The 23,137-nt window shown below is 39.7% G+C and overlaps 1 protein-coding gene across 1 annotated transcript in view; it reads right to left on the reverse strand.

Annotated features, from left to right (window-relative positions):
- LOC142151386 (insulin receptor-like) overlaps positions 1 to 23,137 on the reverse strand; it is a 151,557-nt gene that overhangs the window by 50,020 nt on the left and 78,400 nt on the right. The window contains exon 4 of the mRNA XM_075206980.1: positions 11,809 to 11,957. Within this exon, the coding sequence (XP_075063081.1) occupies positions 11,809 to 11,957 (149 nt within the window). The remainder of the gene's footprint in view (positions 1 to 11,808; positions 11,958 to 23,137) is intronic.

The raw sequence follows: 23,137 nt of genomic DNA on the forward strand, positions 1-23,137 counted from the left end.
GTTAATCATAGCATGTAAAACTATTGGCAATGTGTCAGGCCATACTATCCCCGTTTCCTTGAATACTTTAGACAGTTTATTTTTAATAATTCCATTGTATCTCTCAACCTTCCCACTACTTTGTGGATGGTACGGTACAGGAAGCTGTTGTTTTATACCCAGCAATTCACACATTTTCTTAAAAACAGATCCAATAAAATGAGGACCTCGATCAGAAGAAATTACCTGTGGTATGCCATATCTACATACAAATTCTTATACAATCTTTTTAGCTGTAACACTAGCAGTGGTTTTTGCAACTGCATAACCATCAACCCAATCAGAAAATTGATCAACACATACTAATACATATTCTAACATCCTACACTTTGGAAGTTGGATAAAATCAATTTGAATTATTTGAATCGGGCCGTCAGTTGGTGGCAGGTGATTAGGTATTGTTTTTACTGCCTTCCCTGCATTGCTTTGGAGACAAATAATGCATTAAGCACAGTACCTGGCAGCTATGGCTGCAAATCCAGCTACATGGGCTAATCCATGACTCATTTGTGCCAATCCTGGCAAGAGTGCTTTGGGAGCTACAGGCTTACCTCCCTTTCCAAGCCACAGTCCATCTTTACCAATTTGACATCCTGCCATTTCCCATCGGGCCTTTTCCTGTGAAACACAACCTTTTTGCATCTCAATTAGTTCAGTTTGATCAGGTATTACAACATTTAGAATTTCAGTATTTTCAACAATCTGTGCAATGTCTCTTTCTGCTGCTTTCTTAGCAGCTAAGTCAGCTCTATGATTTCCTTTTCTTACTTCATCATGTCCTGTCATATGCGCTTGGCATTTAATAACTGCTACCTGTTTTGGTAACTGAATAGCATTCAATAATTCATTCACAATTTCATGATGAGATACTGGTGTACCATTAGCTGTGATGAAATTTCTTTGTCGCCATATTTCAGCATAATCATGAACAACACCGAACCTATATTTACTATCAGTGTAAATATTTACTGTTTTATCCTCTGCCAATTGACAAGCTTTAATTAATGCTTTTAATTTGGCGATCTGAGCAGAGTGTGGAGATGATAAGATTTAAGAATATACAGTCACATTATCATCCACTATTGCAAATCCTGACTGAAATGCTCCTGTATCATTTCTCCTATGACAACTACCATCTACATAGAAAATCAAATCAGGATTTTGCAATGGTGTTTCTTTTAAATCTGGTCGTGATGCAGTAGTTTGCTGCATGTATACAACACCATCATGTGGTTCATGAGCAAAATGTTTAAAAGTCTGACGTTCACTTTTATGTGTATTCTCCTCTTCTGATTCACTTAATGCCAAATCATTATCATCTGTATTCAAATATACCTTCCCCTCCCTTTGAATCTGATAAGATTCAATATCAGAAGTAATAGGCAACAGGGAAGCAGGGTTTAAAACTTTACATCTGACAAGTGTAATATTTGGAGCCATAAGAAGAATCAATTCCCATTTTGTTAGTCTGGCATTTGTAACATGTCTAGTCATATGACAATTTAAAAGTGCTGCTACGGCATGTGGCACTTGTACAGTTAGTGGATTTCCCAAAACTATATCAGCACATTTGTCTACCAACATAGCTGTGGCTGCAACAGATTTTAAACAATTTGGAAGCCCTCTAGCCATGGGATCAAGTTGCTTACTGTAGTATGCAACAGGTCTGGGGATATTCCCATGGGGCTGTGTCAAAACACTAGCTGCATGACCTGAATATTCATAACAAAACAAAGTACAGAATAACTCATAATTTGGTATACCCAATGCAGGGGCCATCAAGAGCTCTTGTTTAAGCTGCTAAAAACAATGAATGAGAGGTTCTTTAACACCATCAGTTGTAAGTTCATACAAAGGGGCAGATAAACTTGAATAGTTTGATATGAAACTTCGGTAGAATCCACAACACCTTAAAAATCCACGTAACTTCCTTTTGTTTAGTGGCAAAGTTAAATCATGAATAGCTCATACTTGCCAACCTTTTTAAAGTTCTTTCCGGGAGATCCCAGGCAGGGGGGCGTGGTTGGAGGACGGGAGGGGCGGGGCACGGTGAATCGCGTCATTTTTGTCCCACCCCCGCGAGAAAATGACGCGATTCACTGCGAATCCCTTCATTTTGACAGCAAGAGGCCGTTTGCGGGATATTTGCCTGCTCTCCCGAGTGCCCGGGAGATCTACCTGAATTTCGGGAGTCTCCTGGACATTCCGGGAGAGTTGGCAAGTATGGAATAGCTTGTATGCGATCTGGGGATAAATGTCTTTTCCCTTTAGTTCAGGGGTGTCCAACCTTTTAGCTTCCCTGGGCCACATTGGAAGACGACGAGTTGGTTTGGGCCGCACATAAGATACACTAACAATAACGATAGCTGATCATCCAAAAAACCATAGAAAACATAGTTAACATATATATATATATATATATATATATATATATATAACCACAACAATAAATATACACTGGCGCTATCTACCACATCAGTTAGTATTATATATAGAGGTTCACAATACTATATAGTATCAGATATAATAATTAATAGTCCACAATCACTTCACTCATGTGTGAGTGGCAGCCACGTATAAGCCTGTATCCAGATGGTCAATCCAGAAGAAAATAGTCACTAGAACAAAGCACAGGCGGGGCACCTCATAGTGTTATACCAGGACAACAAGGAACAAAATATGTATATATATGCGTACCGTCAGGTAAAGATGTATAATCTAGACTTGAGTGGATCCTCTTAGGAAGTTGTAACACTGGATCTCAACTCAGGAACAATCCAAGGGCGTGGAGAAAGGCAAACATAGTATAATATTGTAATGCAAAAGACCACAGGATATTCAAAAGGGTGTAATGTTCAAAAATGCACCAGGGTATATATATAGAACAACGTAGCCCAGAAAAACACACACCACTTTATGTGTAGGTAATAATTCATATGCGTACCAGAAATATGAGCAAAATAGCCAGAAGATGTTTTCTTTATAAGCAGCTGTATCTCATACAATGGACACCCTTCCAGCGGCGGTATAATAAATGGAAGGGGATACAATTGTAAAGAGCAATAAAAAATTAATAAACAAAGTAATACTGAACTCACATATAGTTCACCAGGTACAGCTGATCAACAGTAAGGCTCGACGCGTTTCGTCTTGATGGTCACAAGACTTCCTCCATTGTATGAGATACAGCTGCTTATAAAGAAAACATCTTCTGGCTATTTTGCTCATATTTCTGGTACGCATATGAATTATTACCTACACATAAAGTGGTGTGTGTTTTTCTGGGCTACGTTGTTCTATATATATACCCTGGTGCATTTTTGAACATTACACCCTTTTATATCCTGTGGTGTTTCACGTGGTGCACTATCTTTTGCATTACAATATTGTACTATGTTTGCCTATCTCCACGCCCTTGGATTGTTCCTGAGTTGAGATCCAGTGTTACAACTTCCTAAGAGGATCCACTCAAGTCTAGATTATACATCTTTACCTGACGGTACGCATATATATACATATTTTGTTCCTTGTTGTCCTGGTATAACACTATGAGGCGCCCCGCCTGTGCTTTGTTCTAGTAATATATATATATATATATATATATATATATATATATATATATATATATATATATATATATATATATATATATATATACCGTATATACTCGTGTATAAGCCGAGTTTTTCAGCACATTTTTGTATGCTGAAAAAGGCCACTCGGCTTATACACGGGTGAACTTACCTGGTGTCCGGTCCCTCGGCTGTTAACTTCTGCATTGGAACGCATATTCGTTCCAATAACAGGAAGTTCGGCATTTGGAAAGCAAACTTGCGTTCCAAATGCCGAACTTCCTGTTGTTGGAACGCACATGCGTTCCACTGCGGGGTAAGCCTAGCATCTCTCAATCTATTTCCTGATTGAGAAAGTCCACAAGGGGTGGACGAATCTCGTTGCTGTGTTCCAAGTCACCAGCATATTGCTGCATACTCCTGTGACCAACTTCCACACTCACCTGATGAACGGAGATCCAGTCCGCTAAGATCGCTGATGTGTTATATCATCCATGGACTTGCTAGGAACCCTTTCTGCGGTAGTGAGTTTCTACAGACTTTTTTTCAGGTGCGCACCTGTTTCATCTTCCGGACATCGGATTCCATTGCCGACACGTTGTCAGCGCAAGTATGGAGGCACTTATGCGGGACCACAATCCCTATGAAGATTTGTAAGTGTGCCCTGCATTTCTTGCATTTTTAGTTTGATGTCTTTTTCCTCCAGTTTGACTGTCACACTGTTATTTTATTAGTCCACCATATACTGCCCAGCTATACAGACCTATCATTGGGCATAATATATAGATCCTTTACATCGTTGGATCAAATTGAAGTCAGTCTCAATTTCACTCATGTCATCATTGTTATTAGGCAGTGCTATCTTTCCATCATCTCTCCATATATGGTTCATGTCGTGTCAATCACCTATGACAGACCCCATTTCATTCAAGTCCTTGATGCATTCAGTATTGTGGTTTATTGTTATGTTCTATATGTTTGAATAAATTTTATGTCATTTTCAAGAGATCATTCATGTGATTATCTCTGTTGGAATTGTTCAATTACAACACACTTGGGTGATTAACTCTCAGCGCTGTATCTGTAAATTAGCGCTGTTTTAAACCTAGGCTTATACTCGAGTCAATAAGTTTTCCCAGTTTTATGTGGTAAAATTAGGTGCCTCGGCTTATATTCGGGTCGACTTATACTCGAGTATATACGGTATATATATATATATATATATATATATATATATATATATATATATATAACTTTTTTCCAAATCCCCCTATACTTACCTTTCAATCGCCCTGTTCAAAAAATCCTCTAGTTATTATACTATAATCACTTTTTGTATTGTTTCGATGCAATATCAATAAAGTGCATTTAAGCCAGGCATTGTATATCAAGGTGCCCTGACCAGGCCTGCGGTACCTGACATATACACCACTGTGACCCCAAATTGTCACCTGTTTTGATAAATACTCCACTATGTTAGTTAAGGGATAACAACTTATAATGGGCCAAAGAGAATAATATATAATGCCCCATTAGTATTACAAGTAGAAGTATGTAGCAGGGAGATAAGGTCCATGATACTCCAGGACCAGGTGACTTTTATTCACTTGTCAGCGTCCCTTGAAATAATGAAAAAATCCCCCTTAACTTACCTTTTAATCGGCTTGTTCTCTGTCCTCTTCTCTTCTTTTCTCCAATTCTGTGCTGCTGATTGTTCTTCTCACGCGGGTGTCTCCTCTGTGCTGCGCTCCGCAATGGATGTTGGGTGTGATGACATTCACTGCGAGCACCGCACAGAGGAGGAGACAAGGGAGGAAGCCGGAGTACCAGCTGATGTGACCGCGTGACCGCAAGGTAAGTATTTTCTTTTCTCTTTTTTTTTTTTGCAGGATTTTTTTTTCCCATTAACAGCGCTGCCCCCTTGCCACAACCAAAACTCTTTCTGGGCCACATTTACAGGCGTGCTGGGCCGCATGCTGGCCGCGGGCCGCGGGTTGGACAACCCTGCTTTAGTTAAACAGTGTCCTATGTACAGGATCTGTGGACTGCACATCTGCATTTTACCCTGTGACACTTTGTGTCCTGAATATGCCAAATGAGTTAACAATTCACCAGTGTCTGTAAGTGATGCTTCAAAAATTCCGGAACATAACAAATCAACAACATACTGAACAAGCGTACTTTGTTGTAAAAATCTCAGGGCTAGATTTACTAAGCTGCGGGTTTGAAAAAGTGGGGATGTTGCCTATAGCAACCAATCAGATTCTAGCTTTCATTTATTTAGTACCTTCTACAAAATGACAGCTAGAATCTGATTGGTTGCTATAGGCAACATCCCCACTTTTTCAAACCCGCGGCTTAGTAAATCTAGCCCTCAGTGTCTTTAAATCAGCTGCTAAGGCTTGGCTGAACATAGTACCACTGTTCACAAAAACCTGGGGAATTCTAGTCCAAGTATACTGTTGACCCTGATAAGAAATTAAATCAATCACTGAAAAAACCTGGGCTTCTGCTGGTATTTGCATAAGAATAGTTACAGGATTTGGAACATCAGGATGTAGGGGTTCAACTATCGCATTAATAGCCCGTAGGTCTTGAACTAGCCTAAAACTCCACCAACCGCGCTACTTTATGGGATATATAGGAGAATTACAAAAACTTTGTGTTTTAATCAAAACTCCTTGCTGTAATAATGATTATATTACAGGAAAAATACCCTGTTCAGCTTCTGGCCTCAATGGGTATTGATGTATTGAGGGAAGTCTTACATTTGGTTTCAATTTAACATAGATTGGACTAATCTTCATTTTCCCAGTCTCATTTAAATCCGTAGTCCACAACTGACTAGGTACATTTTCTAACATGTCATCTACCGTTTTATTTAGCCCTGGTTGGTAGCACCATACAGGCTGAATGTCATATGTCATATGTGACGTGATAAGGCATATTACCATGTCCTGAGCTATCTGCACTTCATGTCTATTTCTCTCAGGTATGTCTAAAAACACTCCATCCGGAGTACAATATAGTGAACACCATAATTTACACAACAAATCTCTACCCAATAAATTAGAAGGAGCATTTGCTGCCAATAAAAAAGAATGTTTATCTGTGATAGGACTAGCTCTGTTTCTTTTAAAGAAATTATGTGACCAGCGACTCCTATAGCATTTACAATTCTGTCAGTAATTGGCAATTAAATTAAATTTTTTAATACTGATCTTGCAGCTCCTGTATCAATCAGAAATTCATGCTTATTACCATTAACTGTCATGTTTACAATGGGGTCCTTTACATCCGTTCTTAATACTAGACAGATGTGCTGCTGGAGACCGTCAATCAATATTCTCTTGAGAAGTGGTTATTTGATCTGGCCTCCCCTGATTGTCTCTTTGCTTTCTAGGCTTCTTGCAATACTTAGCAAATTGTCCCCTCTCCTGGCAATTATAGCAAATCACTTGTGATCTGTTACTTCTATCGGGATATACATTAACCCTTGCTTTAGGTTCAGCCTCCTTAATAATGGGTCTAGCTGCTTGCATTTGCAAATTCATCAATTTTGTTTCTGCTTGCAATTTTTTAATTACCATATTATCCTCATGATATGCAGCAATTGCAGCTAAAGCATCAATATCTTTTACAGCCCAGAGAGGGTCATGAATTTGCACTCTGACTTTTAAATTATTTTTCAACCCTTTCACAAAAAGTACTAGTCAAAATACTTTTAAAATCCGCTTTTGCAAACACATCAGAAACGCCTGAATAATTTACAACTTCCCTTTTGAATCTAGCACTATATTCTCTTACCCCTTCAGTTGCACCCAGTTTAATCAAAAAAACTTTGGACGAATCTACTTTGAGGGTAAACATTTCTTTAAACTTTGCTATTGCAAATTCCCACTGTGTATCAATTTCAGCTCTTGCATCATTTCTAGAGGTTTGAAAATTAGCCTCATTCCACTTACAGTGGATATTTAAAGTAGTAAGTTCATCAGTTCATCTGAGGTTAAGAGAGCATGAAACAATTGCAATATATCTCAAAATGTGGGACTATGTGTTTTGTATAATCTCTGCAATTTCATCATTACCTCTGCAGGTTTAGTTCTATAATCTTTACATTCCGTAACAATTGAATTCAATTCAGTTCGTGTCCAAGGGACATGAGCTACCCACTCAGCTCCCTGGTCTGTAGTTATAGTTTTTAAGGGAAGCATGCGGACCTCAGAGGATTTACCACATCTTGGAATACTGGAAATGTTGTCTACAGATATATTTGCATAATCTTTACCCATAAGGGGCTTTTTAACCTCTGTAACCAGACCTCCTACTGCTCCCCTTACTTCTTCACTGTCCTCATCAAATATTTGATGCTCATCAGACCTTACAACAATTTCATCACCCCTTTTTGTTTTATCCACAATTTTATCTCCCTGTGGTATATCTATTTGATGATCCACATGGAGAGGTATTTATGGATACATCCTTCTTTGTGCTCCCATTACAATAGGTAACAAATCAGATATTGGGTCATCCTGCTCTCCTGGTGCACTAGGAGTTTTAACTGGCATATATTGATCAATATATGGAGGCGGAATTGTAGCCTCATTTAAACATAATTGCAAAGCTTGCACTTCTTTACTTTTAGAAACACCTTTTCCTATTTCTTCTTAAGACATTTAAATCAAAATTTCTTTTTCTGTAAATTCAGGACACCTTGTTAACCATTTATGCACATATTGAACAGACTTTTTTCCATATTTATGGAACATAACAGCTATTGGAAAACCAGCGGAAATGTCCAACCTATTAAGCTTTTCCTGTGTGGTTGCATATCCTCCCATGACGCAGCTTATTGTTTTTATACTCCAGTCAATGTGCGTTATGGTAATAGGGCTACAACCACTATTAATATGCAACTCCCTGTTTACCGGCTTCAACCGTTATTAGGGATACTACACTTTATCTCGTCAGATAAATGCTGGTCTTATCACACACATGTTACACGCACTGCTATCTAAGGCCTTATAGTGTACTTTTTTGTGACTTGGAACTATTTTTTACCTCCTTCAACCGTTAACCAGAAGTGATACTTGAATTCAGTACTAACCAGAGTCTGGCCTCGTGAAGAAAGCCCTTTCACACTCACATATATGCAACTATTCGTACTATGGTTAACAAGGTAAAACAGTCTCTGAGTAATGAGCAGCAAATGGAAATTCTAATTGGTTCCAAATCTATACTTATACATATATACAAACATATAGACAAACAATTAAAAATAAGTTTGCAATTTCACACTTACAGAGAGAACTATAAATACCCTTTCAGCAAACCCAGAGAGTGGGAGACAGAAGTATATAATCAGAAGATAAAAAAATATTACCTTTGTGGCCACAGTTGAGTATATAATTTGTCTCCCCTCTTCTAGAATTGTTGGCTGAATGCTATTTACAGATGGATATCAGTGGGGCCTCCAAAAATGTTGAAGTAGAAAGTATTCAAAAATAGTAAGTGTAGAAAAAGCAAAGTTCTCTTTATTCTTTCATAATACATTGGCCTGTATTCAACACACTGATACAGACTAGTTTTCTCTATGTAAGATCACAGGTTTATGTTCAAATAACCACACCCCTCTTAACATATGTCACTAATCAGTTCACATACTTTAAAATAATATACCTTATGAGGACAAAGTCAGTTATATATGCTTTTTACAATCAGTTCATTGAACAGCAAATCCAATGGCTAAGAGGTCAAGAGGCATATGTGATTTCACATCCTTTAGTTCTTTGTCCACATAGCACCACATCTGGTATCAATTTGAACATCCTATAGAAAAACAGGCTCCTTGTATAGTATAACATATACAAAAAGAATTAACCCATTGCACAGAATAGAGAAAGAGACAATTGACCTAATATACTTTAAACACATACATATACATTAATATTTTATCCAACTTATATTTGTACCATAATTTATTCCATTACAGTTAGACTTTCATCCTGTGTCTTAAAGAGAAAGGAAACATAACAGTAAGTAATTCAGAAATCACAGATTGATGTCAATTTTGTTAAATTTAAATTGCAGTTACAACCAACTTTAGAGAACATATTACATCCTGATGCTAATCATTGAATGTAATAACTCAGACTTTGTGATGCCAGGTAGGAATGGGGGCCGATTTACCACCTACCAACATGTGTGTCACAAACAGTATATAAAGAGCTCTGTTTGACCATGTAATGTATTATACATCTGTACTTCTGGATAATTATGAGTACCTCAAACTAGTGTGTAATGGTCCTTGTAAGGACCTCTTGAGCAAATAAACATCACTGCTTCAAGATTCTGCCCGACACCTATTGCCTAATGTATTCTGTGACCAACAGATAGGAGCTTACACTCTATAATCAGTTCCTCGGCTGTCCTGTGTTGAACCCAGCGTCTATGTGTTACGCTCTGTCCACTACTTTGCAGTCCTGATCCATAGTCAGCGGTCTGGAGGTACCAGGCAGCCCACAGCAAAGATTCGCTGCATCAGCTAGATCAGCTACCCAGAAGTAAGCGTTTCTAGGTGCCAGTGAAGGAGCCAAAAACTCCTACAACTGTTGTGGAGTTAGCATTCGAAAGTCGTCGAATGACTGGTGGCAGGTGATACCAGTAGTAGTGGTCAGTGACAGTCGATTACTAACAGTGAAAAAGCAACCCATCCTTCAACCCCAACAGACCGGGTGGATAGGTAAGCCCAACGGCTAGTTAATTCCCGTCAAAAAACAACTACTTTGCAGAAGCTTCTGGATTTGTGAGACTTGGGTAACAAAAGCAATGTGCTGAACACTAGAACACAAAGCCACTGTTACAACTCACCTGTCCTCGCTCCAGCGCCGCGATCCTCTCTTCCTTCTGGGTCGCGGCGGCGCTGTCACATGACAGACGGGGCGGGGAATTCAAACCTGTAAACTACTAAAGTCCTGCTCTGACGCCTGGGCAGCGTCAGAGCAACTTCCTATGTACCCTGACTAGGTGCTTCTCCTGTGTCTCCCATGCACCAGCTCCTTACAGGCTTTTCAGACATTAACTCCTCGTGTACCAGACCCAGGCTTGCTGACAACGTATTCCTCTCCATTCCAAGTGTACCAGACCCCGGCTTGCTGACAATATATTCCTCTCCATTCCAAGTGTACCAGACCCCGGCTTGCTGACTACGTATTATCTCCATTCCAAGTGTAACAGACCCCGGCTTGCTGACTACGTATTATCTCCACTCCAAGTGTACCAGACTCCGGCTTGCTGACTATGTATTGTCTCCACTCCAAGTGTACAGACCCAGGCTTGCTGACAACGTATTCATCTCCATTCCAAGTGTACCAGACCTCGGCCATCCTGACCCTACCTTCCAGTTCCAGTGTTATCGTGGGCTACCTCCTAATCCTTACCTCTAGAGGCAGACCAGTGGACCGCGACCTGCGATCCTCCGCAGCAAAGCCCATCCCACATTGCGGCGGTTCTTGGTGAACACCAGGGGGTTCGTTAGACTCCGCACCACCGGCCGGTCAGCGCTAATCTAGAGTAAGGCAAGCACTCCATATTTCATTACTTACATTGCTACATAATTGTTACAGCCACTTTACTAAAATTTTCACACTTTTGTTTCTGTATGACAGAATAGATCTGCAAGTGAAAGGCCTTTAATAAAAGTAATGAATCACTTCTGGTTCAATATTTCTTCAGTTGCATGTGATGCAATATTTTCTTCCAAGGAAATAATACTCTTGGATCTTTTGAAAACAGGAAATGAGCACATCACTTAGTATAGGTTTCTGCAATAGCTCCAGACACCGTACATTTCTGCAGAAACCAAAAGAGAGCAGAGTGACCAATATATAAGCCTCCTGAGCCCAAAGCAATCTAAATTGGAGAGATAGTAAGAGCATGCTTTTGGGAGACAAATAGTACTAGGGGTAGTATCTAGGTGGAAATGCTATTCTTACTCATCATATATATGTACTCATGACCATATCATCAGTGCTTTATTTTTTTATATAAAAGCACAGTTACACCATATTAGCAAATAAATCCATCAGCAATAGACTGTGAATACAAAATGTCAGTAGGAGCACATGTCTTGCAATACATCCGTTACTGTGGCAGTCCTGCATTTACATAAATATCAGTATGCATAAAAAATACTCACTGCCTCCACGGATGTTGATAGCCAAATTTCCACTGATCACTGTGCAACCTCTGAGCTCTTGGGCAGATGTGACAGAATCTATAACTTTCTCTTTATCATTGACTGTACAGACTTTAGGACATGGTCCTCCACACAGTGCACAGGTCAGGCTGTAGGAACCACAAGAAAGAGAAAATAGTTTAAAATATGAAACAGATTTTGACAGCTTAAGTATTAAACATTGAACATGAAAAAAAAACCTATCAAACTTATAAATTTGAAAAAGGGAAGTTGTCATACGAAGTGACGCAGGTACTTGGACCTTTGATAAGTGTATATTAATACAATCTGAATATTTTTGCTAAATGTACAACACAATAAGTAACCTTGGTAATGTTACAATTTATTTGTTAATATAATCACCCAATGATTCATTCCAGGTGGCTACACCTATTCCATGCAACTAACCATTGATTATAATCTCATTGCTACACATTAGGCATTGGTTACATGTGTCTCACCTATTACCAGCATGTCAAAAATCTGTATTTTGATCATGTCTATGTTGTCTTCCCCTTTCATTGACATATCTGGCATCTTTCAATTGATCTGAGATTTTTGCTTTATATTTATACTTCGTATAAATAATATCATCTACAATAATTGTATTTTCAATTATATTTTAACATTCTATATTGGTTTGCTATTCTGTTCTTGGTGAGCTGTTGTTTTTAGATTTTATCTCATGATAATTTAAATATATTGACACTGCTCACTGCATACACTTACTAGTGGCATTCTGGGCAAACTAATCTTCACCTGTCATAATATCATATCATAATAGCACTAAATAAAATTCAATGTAGCATATATTTTCCATAATGAGTCATATCAAATGTATAGCTTTATGACCAGAGGCCTGCATTGAAGCAATAACACCAGCAAATCTCTCCAAGGGAAGCTGCAATGCAGTGAAGAGAATATTTTAAAGCTCAGAAGCAGTGTGACTAGCGATGGCCGTATGGGCCAGTCCGGTACCCTGCGCAGAGATCATGAGTATTTGTATACTCACATGATTGTGGCGCCCCCGCCCTCACTCTAATTATTTTTTTTAACCTTTCATTTTATTTATTTGCGCAGCGGGGGGGGGGAGGGGGAGCTCCGGTGCCGCCGCGATCATGTGAGTATACAAATACTCACATGATCGCGGCGCCGGCGTCCATCTCCCCCCCTCCATTTGCACTGAATGACATTCAGTGAGGAGCGGCGCACGGAAGAAAGAAGACAGAAGAGAAGAAAAGAAAATAAAGATGAAAGAAAGCCATACAGAGGTAAGTAAAAGACTGCAAAAACGTAGAGAGACACAGGGGGATGAAGGAAGGCAGGGTAATAAAAGGCACAGGGGGATGAAGAAAAGGGGGGGGGGGAATAAAAGGTAGTTGGGTGCTATTTTGTTTGCAGGGTAATGGTGGGGCAATATAATAGTGTGCACTATTAATTTAAGATGGGGTGGTTTGGGGCTATTGAATGTGGGTGTGAGTTTGGGGAGAATGAGGTCTCTTTATTAAATGTTGTCGAAGTCGTATAATTGGATGAACGAAAGTATATTGGTTAATATTGTTTTATTGGTCGATTGCTACACGTGGCATACTGCGATCGCACGGTAAAATACGCACGTACACACTCGCATTACAACATTTAGTTATTTATATAATTCATATTCATATTAAATCTATTCTACAGTGATTTATGAGCAGATAGTATTTAGTTTATTATTAGTTTATATATTATGATTATATGTACACCTCAATGTTATTTAAGATTCAGGTTATAGGAAATGTGTCATGTCTGATATCATTCTAATCCCCTATACATCAGCAGCTGTCCGGTGCATTCGGCGAAGAGATTGCACATTGCATACTCTAGTTATTGATGTTAGGGAATAAACATTAAATATGATGCTGACTTTAAAATGCTAATAGACTAGTTGTAACTGGAGTCTTGGCGGGAAGAAAGGAGCACATCCCCTGGAGAGATGACCCCCCACCTTTGGATTCTTTAGTTTGAACTAGCCTATGACCTGTTTACCCTGGACCCACCCGAAGTCTGGACCTATAGATGCAAGCCACATCATCTGCATTGTTCACTCTGTAACACTGAATGTATATATAGCATAGCTGCCCTCCCACTAGCTTCAGTCTTCTCTGACCACAGTATTCAAGGGTGAACTATTGTTCACTGGTACCCGTGGGAGCGCAGCGAAGCGGTATGTATGTATCTTTTGGTATTGGCTGCACTGTACTATATAATAATCATGTATTGAACTGTTAACTTTTTACATCTGCTAAAATAAATCACTTTGTGCGTTGGAAACACAATACAATTGCTTGGGCAATGCTTATTTGAAAACGATAGAATTACTTTAATAATTTGAGGGCTCTGAGTTTGGAGTTTAGGTTATCGGCAGGTATGCAATGCTTACGGTTTTCGGTTTCTCAACAAAGGGTGGATTGACGGACGCGTCTCATACGGGAAAGAACGCAATGTGTTCAAGACCTGTTGTTCACTCTGTGTTGTGAAACAGAATGTCTGTTGTTGCATAATCTGAAGGAACACTAATTTGAATCTAGGGACAAGAAAGAAAAATGTTTCTTTTTATTGTCGTTTTTGCGTTTTAAAGGGTATTGCATTGCCTAGGGTATGTGTACTTCCTGCCATGCATATGTGTACTTCCGGTAATGTTTCCACGTGGTTAAACAATCGTTTTGATAGTTGTTATACATGCATAGTATAATCACTTGTTAAAAGCCTCTGAAAAATATTACTATTGTTTGGGAAATTTATTTTCTGTACAGAAAACAAAAGGTTGTGTGTGTGTATGTGAATGTTATACATAAAGATAAAATTATACTGAAAACGGAATATAGGGTTTTGCACATGTGCGCCAATACTAATTACGATGTTTACTGATAACTAGTATCTTTGACCTGACAACAAACGTTCTGTTCTCGGTGTGAACAGGATATAAAGAAACCTTTGTGTGGTGTTCTGTTGTAACAAACAACAGGGGATAATGAGACACCACAGAGTATACATGGCAGGTATACTCGAAGCGAAAATAACAGGTTTTCGCGGCATTTCCCAATAGTAATCGCAAAGCTTACTGATAGTTAGTATCTGTAAGCGGTGCGATCGGACCGCATGGTTGATTTTGTTCAGCCGTGATTGTGACTTGGGAGATGTGGGAGAAAATACGCTGCAACCGCTGATATTCTTGATTGATATCAGTTGCTAACAGTGGTAAAGTACTCAAACCAGGAAAAGCATAAGGGAACGTACCTGCTGAAATCATCCAGGGCCAAGAAGTCATGGCCAGTTGTGTGCTGCCTAATGAATGGCCGGTTGGTTCGGAAAAGTATGTTATGTATAATAAATACGGTGCGTATGCAACGGCATACTGCGACAAATGGATCAAGATGACCCGGGAGTGTGTGAAACCTTTCCCAAACATAGGTAGTTTTAATTCACAGGTACTGAATAATGTTAAAGAGAAGTTGTGGTTGATTAAATCAACAAAAGTGAGATTTAAACATGATGACTGTTTAAAATTGTGGCAACATGGGTACACGTGGCAAGGGAGTGCGTGCTCAGCGGAAGTAGGCGTGGCGCAAATCGCGTGCACAACGGAAGTGAGCGTTGCAAAGCGTGGAGAACTGAGCGCATGCGCGCCCTCGCCGCCAAATGCGGTTGGGGTGGTTGGAACAGCCAATACCAAAAATGTTAAAAATGTAATGAGTAAGTTGTATGATGTCTTGAGTAATGTTTTAGAAGAAGAAGATGTACCCACAGTCATTTCAGCCATTGCCCATGCCAGTAACATATGCGGACAAGGTAAGTCTGCATCCTGTCCGCACAACAGCAGTTTCCAATGGGACGGCGGACAGAGATGGTGTAGTTCCCATAAAACATGTAGCAATGCATTTTCCATGGACTAGGACGGAACTGTTTACAATTATGTCTGATTTCCCTGATCCTAGAAAAGATTTGGCCAGGTGTCAGAAATTTATTAGACATTTAGGTAATGCACATGAGCCTACTAATAAAGATTGGCGAGTGCTGGTTAGAGCCTGTTTTCCTCTCGATACTGATATACAAAAGTTCATTAAGGATTGTAGGTTGGAGAAGGATAAATCCTTAACCGAGGATGACAATCAGGACAATATTGGACGTATAATCACACAGTTGGCCATATATTTTCCAGTGACAATGGAATGGGAAAAAAATTTCACTATCAAACAAAAAGGTAGTGAGATTACAACTGACTATTTTTCTAGGGTCTAGCGGCCATGATTAAGTACACAGGGATACCAGATATAAGGGAAAATCCACATCATAGGGAGGTAGCTGTTGCAGTACTAATGGATGGTCTCTGGGAGGATCTAAGGACCTGGATACAAACCTCTTTTCCTAATTGGAGAGGTCTCACGGTAAATGAAATTAGAGAGCATGCTGTAGAACATGATAAAAATATATGTAAAAAGGAAAAAGCGCAGAGTGATAGGCTAATGATGGTGGGTATCCAGGCTTTAGAAAGATTACATTCACAACCTCAGAATTATAAAAACCTCTATAAGGGACGAAAGAAACAGAAATCTTTGAAGTGTTTTAACTGCCTTAAGAAGGGACATTTGAGGAAAGATTGCAAAGAAAATCTTAGAGCGAAAGCTAGGAAATTAGAACCAGGCAAGGCAAATAATAATCAATGGTAAGTATTACTGTGCAGGTTTAGAAAGAAACTGATTTAAAAGTAATATTTTGTTGATTTTGCTTGTTTGTTTTATGTTGTCACATGTTTGCTTTCCTGATCGCTGGCCGATGGTAAAGAATGAAAATATTTTGTTTGTTTGTTGTTTAAAGATAACTATCTTGTCTTTTCTTCACAGATAAGGGTAGACAAAGGAAACATAGACTTAGTGCTTAAGGGGTGGGATATAGAAATAGAAAAATTACTCTTGAAAGACAAATTAACAATGGGTCATTGGAACACTCTTTGCTTTAGGCTGCAGTGACTCATGATAATTTGTTTAGTTGGGAATCATTATCCAAAAACGAAGTATGTGTACTTGTATGTGTAAATGAAGTGTATGTGTAAGTACTTTGCTCCAAAATATCGTTTTATGTATCTCAGATGAGTCCTCAAGAGTTAATTTTTTTACATTTCTCTGTCATAAGTCAGGAAGTCTGTTGCAAAGGTATGTAGTTAATGTGATACCGAGTTCTTAATGAACAAATGACGGACGACACTGGATTGCACTGTTGATGTAAGACCCCCTGGTCAAGTATGGGGAGGGGTCATAGTTTAGCAAATAGCTAAGGGGATTAGTGAAATGAATACAGCCATTTTCCCATAGAGTCCAATCCAGCTGTCATTTTTGTTGTAAAATCTCCCTTTCTGCATGTATGTTTGTTTTCAAACCCCTGTATTCAAATCTTTGTATTCTTATTATTTATTGCTTTCTTATTTCTCATTCTTTACATCTATGCTAGTATCTCTCTCTCTCTCTCTGCTCTTGTATAGAGATACGAAAATACATAGACACAGTCTCATTAATGGGGCTAAGACATTTTTTTTACATAAGACAAGCTAAGGGATATACACACTAGATTGACATGAGTTACAGAAACAGTCAGGGGTTTGGTGTTATGTGTATAGAAGCTGCTAATGTTAAGCAGAAAGTTTTTTTTGTGTGGAAATACGATTCATGTTTTATAGATTGCATATCTTTTTTTTTTTGTGTGTTTCGTACCTCCTGTACAAAAATGTGCCTTTATATGTATGCGAAAAGGGTGGTTAGGAGATTGCTGGAGGTTAGACATACAGATATGCATCTCTGTGTAGAACATTGGAGTAGGATTTTTTGCCACAAGATATGACATAATGTGAAACCCTAGGAAATGTAGAACTTTCATGTTTTATATTTTTTCACTGTTAGACAGACATGTATTGGGTACTGTTATATTTGAAGAAAGTGTTATAGAAATAGACCCCTTTGCCTTTCTCACTTAGTCAAGTAGCTGAATGTGAGGTACTGAGAATGATATGTGAGCTGGCAGAGGGAAAATCAATTGATATACATTGGTCTTCAGCATTTTTTTAGTCTAGGGAGCGACGTTGAGGTGACTGAGTGTCACGGGCACTAGGAGTCTTGCCCAGGATTTCACCAGATGACTGGGCTTACCAGTGTAGTGAAGTTCACACAACGGTCCACTGGTAGCAGGGTGACTAGCGGAACAAATATCACAGCAGATGGAGAAAGAATGACAATAAACAATAGGAAAGTCAGTGACTTGCAGCAATCTTTGGTCAAAGAATCAGCGACTAGCTGATATAATAGAAAGGCAGATTTGAACACGGAGATCAGGATGGACGTGAGTAGATGCAGGGAGGTAGCAGGGAAGTCAGTGGTCTGCGTACAGCAAGTTGTACCACTGCTTATGGTGAAGAGACTTGTCCAGGTGCAGGTAGGTAGCGGGGAAGTCAGTGGTCTGCGTATAGCAAGTTGTACCACTGCTTATGGTGAAGAGACTTGTCCAGGTGCAGGTAGGTAGCGGGGAAGTCAGTGGTCTGCGTATAGCAAGTTGTACCACTGCTTAATAGGTGAGGATGTGTACAAGTGTTGATGAGTGGAAGCATACACAGATAATAGGATGCAGACACTGAGAGCACAGAGGAACTTGATCCCAATAGGTATGCAGCGTATCCAACAAAGTCTATATAACGGTATGTGTGGCGCTGCTTGGTAGAGACTTGCTCAGCACAGATATGCAGGCCAATAATGGATAGTCAATCACAGTTATGCATATAACGACTGAGTAGTACGGTTAATTCCAAACAGGTATGCAGCGTAACAATAACAGTCTATAGCCGGTATGGATACCGCTGTTGAGCGTGAAAACTTGTCCTAGCGGATATGCAGAGTAAACGTAGAAAGTCAATAACAGATAGGCATATCGCTATTCAGTAGAACAATCTGTCCACAGGGAGATGCAGGAACTGCAGAGACGCTGGACGGCAGAGACGAGTGTAGGAACCACAGGTGAGTAGATCCGGTAATCAGAGTCCAGCTGAGGACACAAGCAGGAAACAGGAGACTGTAGCAGGTATGGAAACCAGCGATGAGTAGCACAGGGAATCCACAGGAACTGAAGACACTAGTAGTACACAGGAGATAGTAGCGGGTATGGAAACCAGTGATGAGTAGATCAGGAAACAGCAGGAAACTGAAGACACTAGTAGAACACAGGGAACACCTTCAGAGACTCACAGGGAATGAGACTCCAAGATCAGGCAATGAGGTAATGCACACAGGTGCATTAAATAGGGAGTTGCCTGATCAACCAATTTGGATTTAAAGCAACAGTCACAAGAGTTCTTGGGAGTTGCGCATGCGCAGACCATTAGGATGGCGGACGGCCGCGGTTTAGGATAGGTGCCGGCAGGAAGGCTAGGGAGCCACGCACCAGCGCAGAGGCACTCACGGTCCGGTGAGTGACACTGAGAAATCCTTTATAGCAATACCAGCACATGAGTAAGACACTACATAGAGGACTTTATACAGTGACACAGTGACCAACTGAAGTAGCTGCCAGTAAAGCCCACACTTACACACACGACTATACATGGCTGTCACACCAGGGCAAACATAGCTGTCAAATAGACCAGCAGGGTTTTATGCGACAGCTGACAAATCTATGTTTTGTTTTTTGTTGTATTGTTTTAAAATGTGAACACACACACATGCACACATACACATATTAGTTAATATATGGAGATTTGGGTTACCTGAAGAATTTCTCTAGGTGAAACAAATCCACGTCATCCAATTACCACCTTGCAGGATCCTCAAGTTTACACTGGTGTACCGATAAAATATGTCTAGGTAAAGGTGTATTGAAATGTGTCTAATAATGTATTACTATGTCATACTCAAAGCTTTTGTTATTCAATGGGATAGCCCTAGAGTTATAATAGGTGATAGGGGTATTCATGTTATTGATGATAAATTTATAACGTATGAGTAGTGGTAACAAATTACATGCTTTCGATTAGCCACAAACCAGTGTGAACATAAAGTAACGGTACTAATTAGAACGAATTGAATAGAATGAGAGTTGGAACTTGATTGAAGTGGCTGATAGCTTTAGCCACTAGTCCTCCACACTATTAATGAGCTGCCTGTTAACCTGTGGACTTTTGAAATGTTCTTGACCCCTCTTGGGATGAATTTGTAACTGAGAGACTAGTTTAGACCTTGAGAGAGAAAGTAAACAGTGAGACAGCAACCGAGAACGTTCAAAACACTGTTTCCTGAAAAGTTACACTAACTGTCAGGATGTTGGACCGGGAGAGTAAGTTGTGGAACAGTAAGTTCTTAGGCTCAGGTTATTTGACAGACAGGTACCAAGTGTAAGCTACCAGCACCAAGAGTAGCAGAGACACTGGTACCCATTCCACCCACTGCAGAGGAGCCAACAGGAGAAGTTAGTAGCACAATCGGTCCAGCCAATTACTCTATTCAATTCAGGGGTAAAGGAAAATTTGGAAACCTTGGAGCTTGGAGAAAGTGCGAGGGGCTATTGTCTGAGTAGCATTACGTCCGTAAGTACGGTGACCCCATAGTTGAATAGAGGTACATCCAGTGATGCCAGTCCAGTAATATTCGGACTTTAGCGGGCATCCTTGAGAATGATTATCATTCTTGGGAGGGTAAGGTTTTAGACCAAACAAAGTGCTGGGCGTGCTCTCACGAGCCTCAGTGATTATATAAAGTAGGATTAGTTCTCTTTCCACTAAATATTCTTGAGGTACCCGAATTATGGGTGGGAGGCCACTAGGGGAAAAGTACGACACCTAGGTCCCTTAATCTGGAGTCTCCCAATGTTTGGCAAGCCAACCGCTATTTCACGCACAAAGAAACCAGAGTATTGGGAGACTGGGAAGAACGAACAGACAATAGCCTGCCCACAAGTGTTGATGAAAAGAACTGATGACATTATTAGAAGTGTGTATATTAACGCAAGCTGAAGGAGATTATATATGGCATTATTGATAGACATAGGATGATGCTATTGATGAACATGAAGTGTTTAAATGTATTCTGAGCTTAAAGACATGCGTTGGACAGATGAACCTGTTAAACTTGAAGAACTGTAGTAGAGAATTCTGTATAACTGATACATGTTCTATTGTACTCTGTACATTTCCAAATAATTTATTACGTGTTTTATTGCACCATTGAAGGGCATACAAAAGCTTTTCTCCAAGCTCCAGAAGTGTACGGTCTATAGTAAAAGAAGAAGTTGTTTTGAGGATTAAGACTCTCTCTTATGATAACTTGTTTAGACCTACAAACAGCGTGGTCATACACCAAGGGGGACTTGCACTACATAACAATGAAACGTGGTACTGAGATCCTGCATATAACATCTTTAAGGTGATAGTTTATTGTACTATCAAAGGGTGGAACTGTCGAAGTCGTATAATTGGATGAACGAAAGTATATTGGTTAATATTGTTTTATTGGTCGATTGCACTCAGTATGCCACGCTACACGTGGCATACTGCGATCGCACGGTAAAATACGCACGTACACACTCGCATTACAACATTTAGTTATTTATATAATTCATATTCATATTGAATCTATTCTACAGTGATTTATGAGCAGATAGTATTTAGTTTATTATTAGTTTATATATTATGATTTTATGTACACCTCAGTGTTATTTAAGGTTCAGGTTATAGGAAATGTGTCATGTCTGATATCATTCTAATCCCCTATACATCAGCAGCTGTCCAGGGCATTCGGCGAAGAGATCACACATTGCACACTCTAGTTATTGATGTTAGGGAATAAACCTTTAATATGATGCGGACTATAAAATGCTAATAGATTAGTTGTAACTGGAGTCTTGGCGGGAAGAAAGGAGCACATCCCCTGGAGAGATGATCCCCACCTTTGGATTCTTTAGTTTGAACTAGCCTATGACCTGTTTACCCTGGACCTACCCAAAGTCTGGACCTATAGAAGCAAGCCACGTCATCTGCATTGTTCACTCTGTAACACTGAATGTATATATATCATAGCTGCGCTCCCACTAGCTTCAGTCTTCTCTGACCACAGTATTAAAGGGTGAACTACTGTGCACTGGTACCTGTGGGAGCGCAGCGAAGCACATGCAAGTACAGCGGTATGTATGTATCTTTTGGTATTGGCTGTACTGTACTGTATTATATAATAATCATGTATTGAACTGTTAACTTTTTACATCTGCTAAAATAAATAACTTTGTGCGTTGGAAACGCAATACAATCACTTGGGCAATGCATATTTGAAAACGATAGAATTACTTTAATAATGTGACTATAAATTTAATGGCAGTGATGGTTGCAGGAAATAGGTATATTTATGAAATGTAAATACTATTAATTTATTGCTGGGGCTGTATGTAGCGAGGGAAATAGTATTCTAATTTAATAAATAAACCTATTATTTTAATGTTGGGGCTGGAGTGAGGCCTAATTTTAAAACGTGGATGCTATATTGATTCAACAGCGGTGCTGTTTGAAGTTTTCTAAATTTCATTTTTTTTTTTTTAAAAAAATAGGGCCCCCAACATTCCAGGATCCAGACAAGCAGCAACTGATCTAAAGACACCAGCAGCCACAAGTGGTGACAATGACAAGACAGGTAGGAGACACTAGGACAGTCAGCCAACTGTCCTGAATTTAGTGGGTGACTGTCGAGGACAGTTGGGAGGTATGCCCTGCTTCACATTGTACTACTTGTGAAGGCAGAACTGGGTGCACCTAACAGTAGTGCTCACAGTATTGTCTGTGTATTTGCTGAAAATTTGTCTAATAACCATACTACATCATAGCAGCCCCCCTGTCTTAAGTGCCCTGGGCTCCCCAAGCCTTAATCCAGCTCTGAAAAGCAGGAGGAATCTGATAGTTGCTCCTAGTCCCCGGACAAGGCACAGCCTGCAGAGCACACCGAGGAGCTCTTGTGAGACAAAGGGCTAGATTTACTAAGCTGCAGGTTTGAAAAAGTGAGGATGTTGCCTATAGCAGCCAATCAGATTCTAGCTGTCATTTTGTAGAAGGTACTAAATAAATGAAAGCTAGAATCTGATTGGTTGCTATAGGCAACATCCCCACTTTTTCAAACCCGCAGCTTAGTAAATCTAGCCCTAAGAGCTTCCCTGCTCACTCTACAGGAAGTTCCCACCCTGATGGATGTCAGCAGCATCAGATGCATAGATAAGTACAGTGGACTAGGGTGTTGTA

The sequence above is a fragment of the Mixophyes fleayi genome, chromosome 1 (assembly GCF_038048845.1).
Source record: "Mixophyes fleayi isolate aMixFle1 chromosome 1, aMixFle1.hap1, whole genome shotgun sequence".
Lineage (NCBI taxonomy): Eukaryota > Metazoa > Chordata > Amphibia > Anura > Limnodynastidae > Mixophyes > Mixophyes fleayi.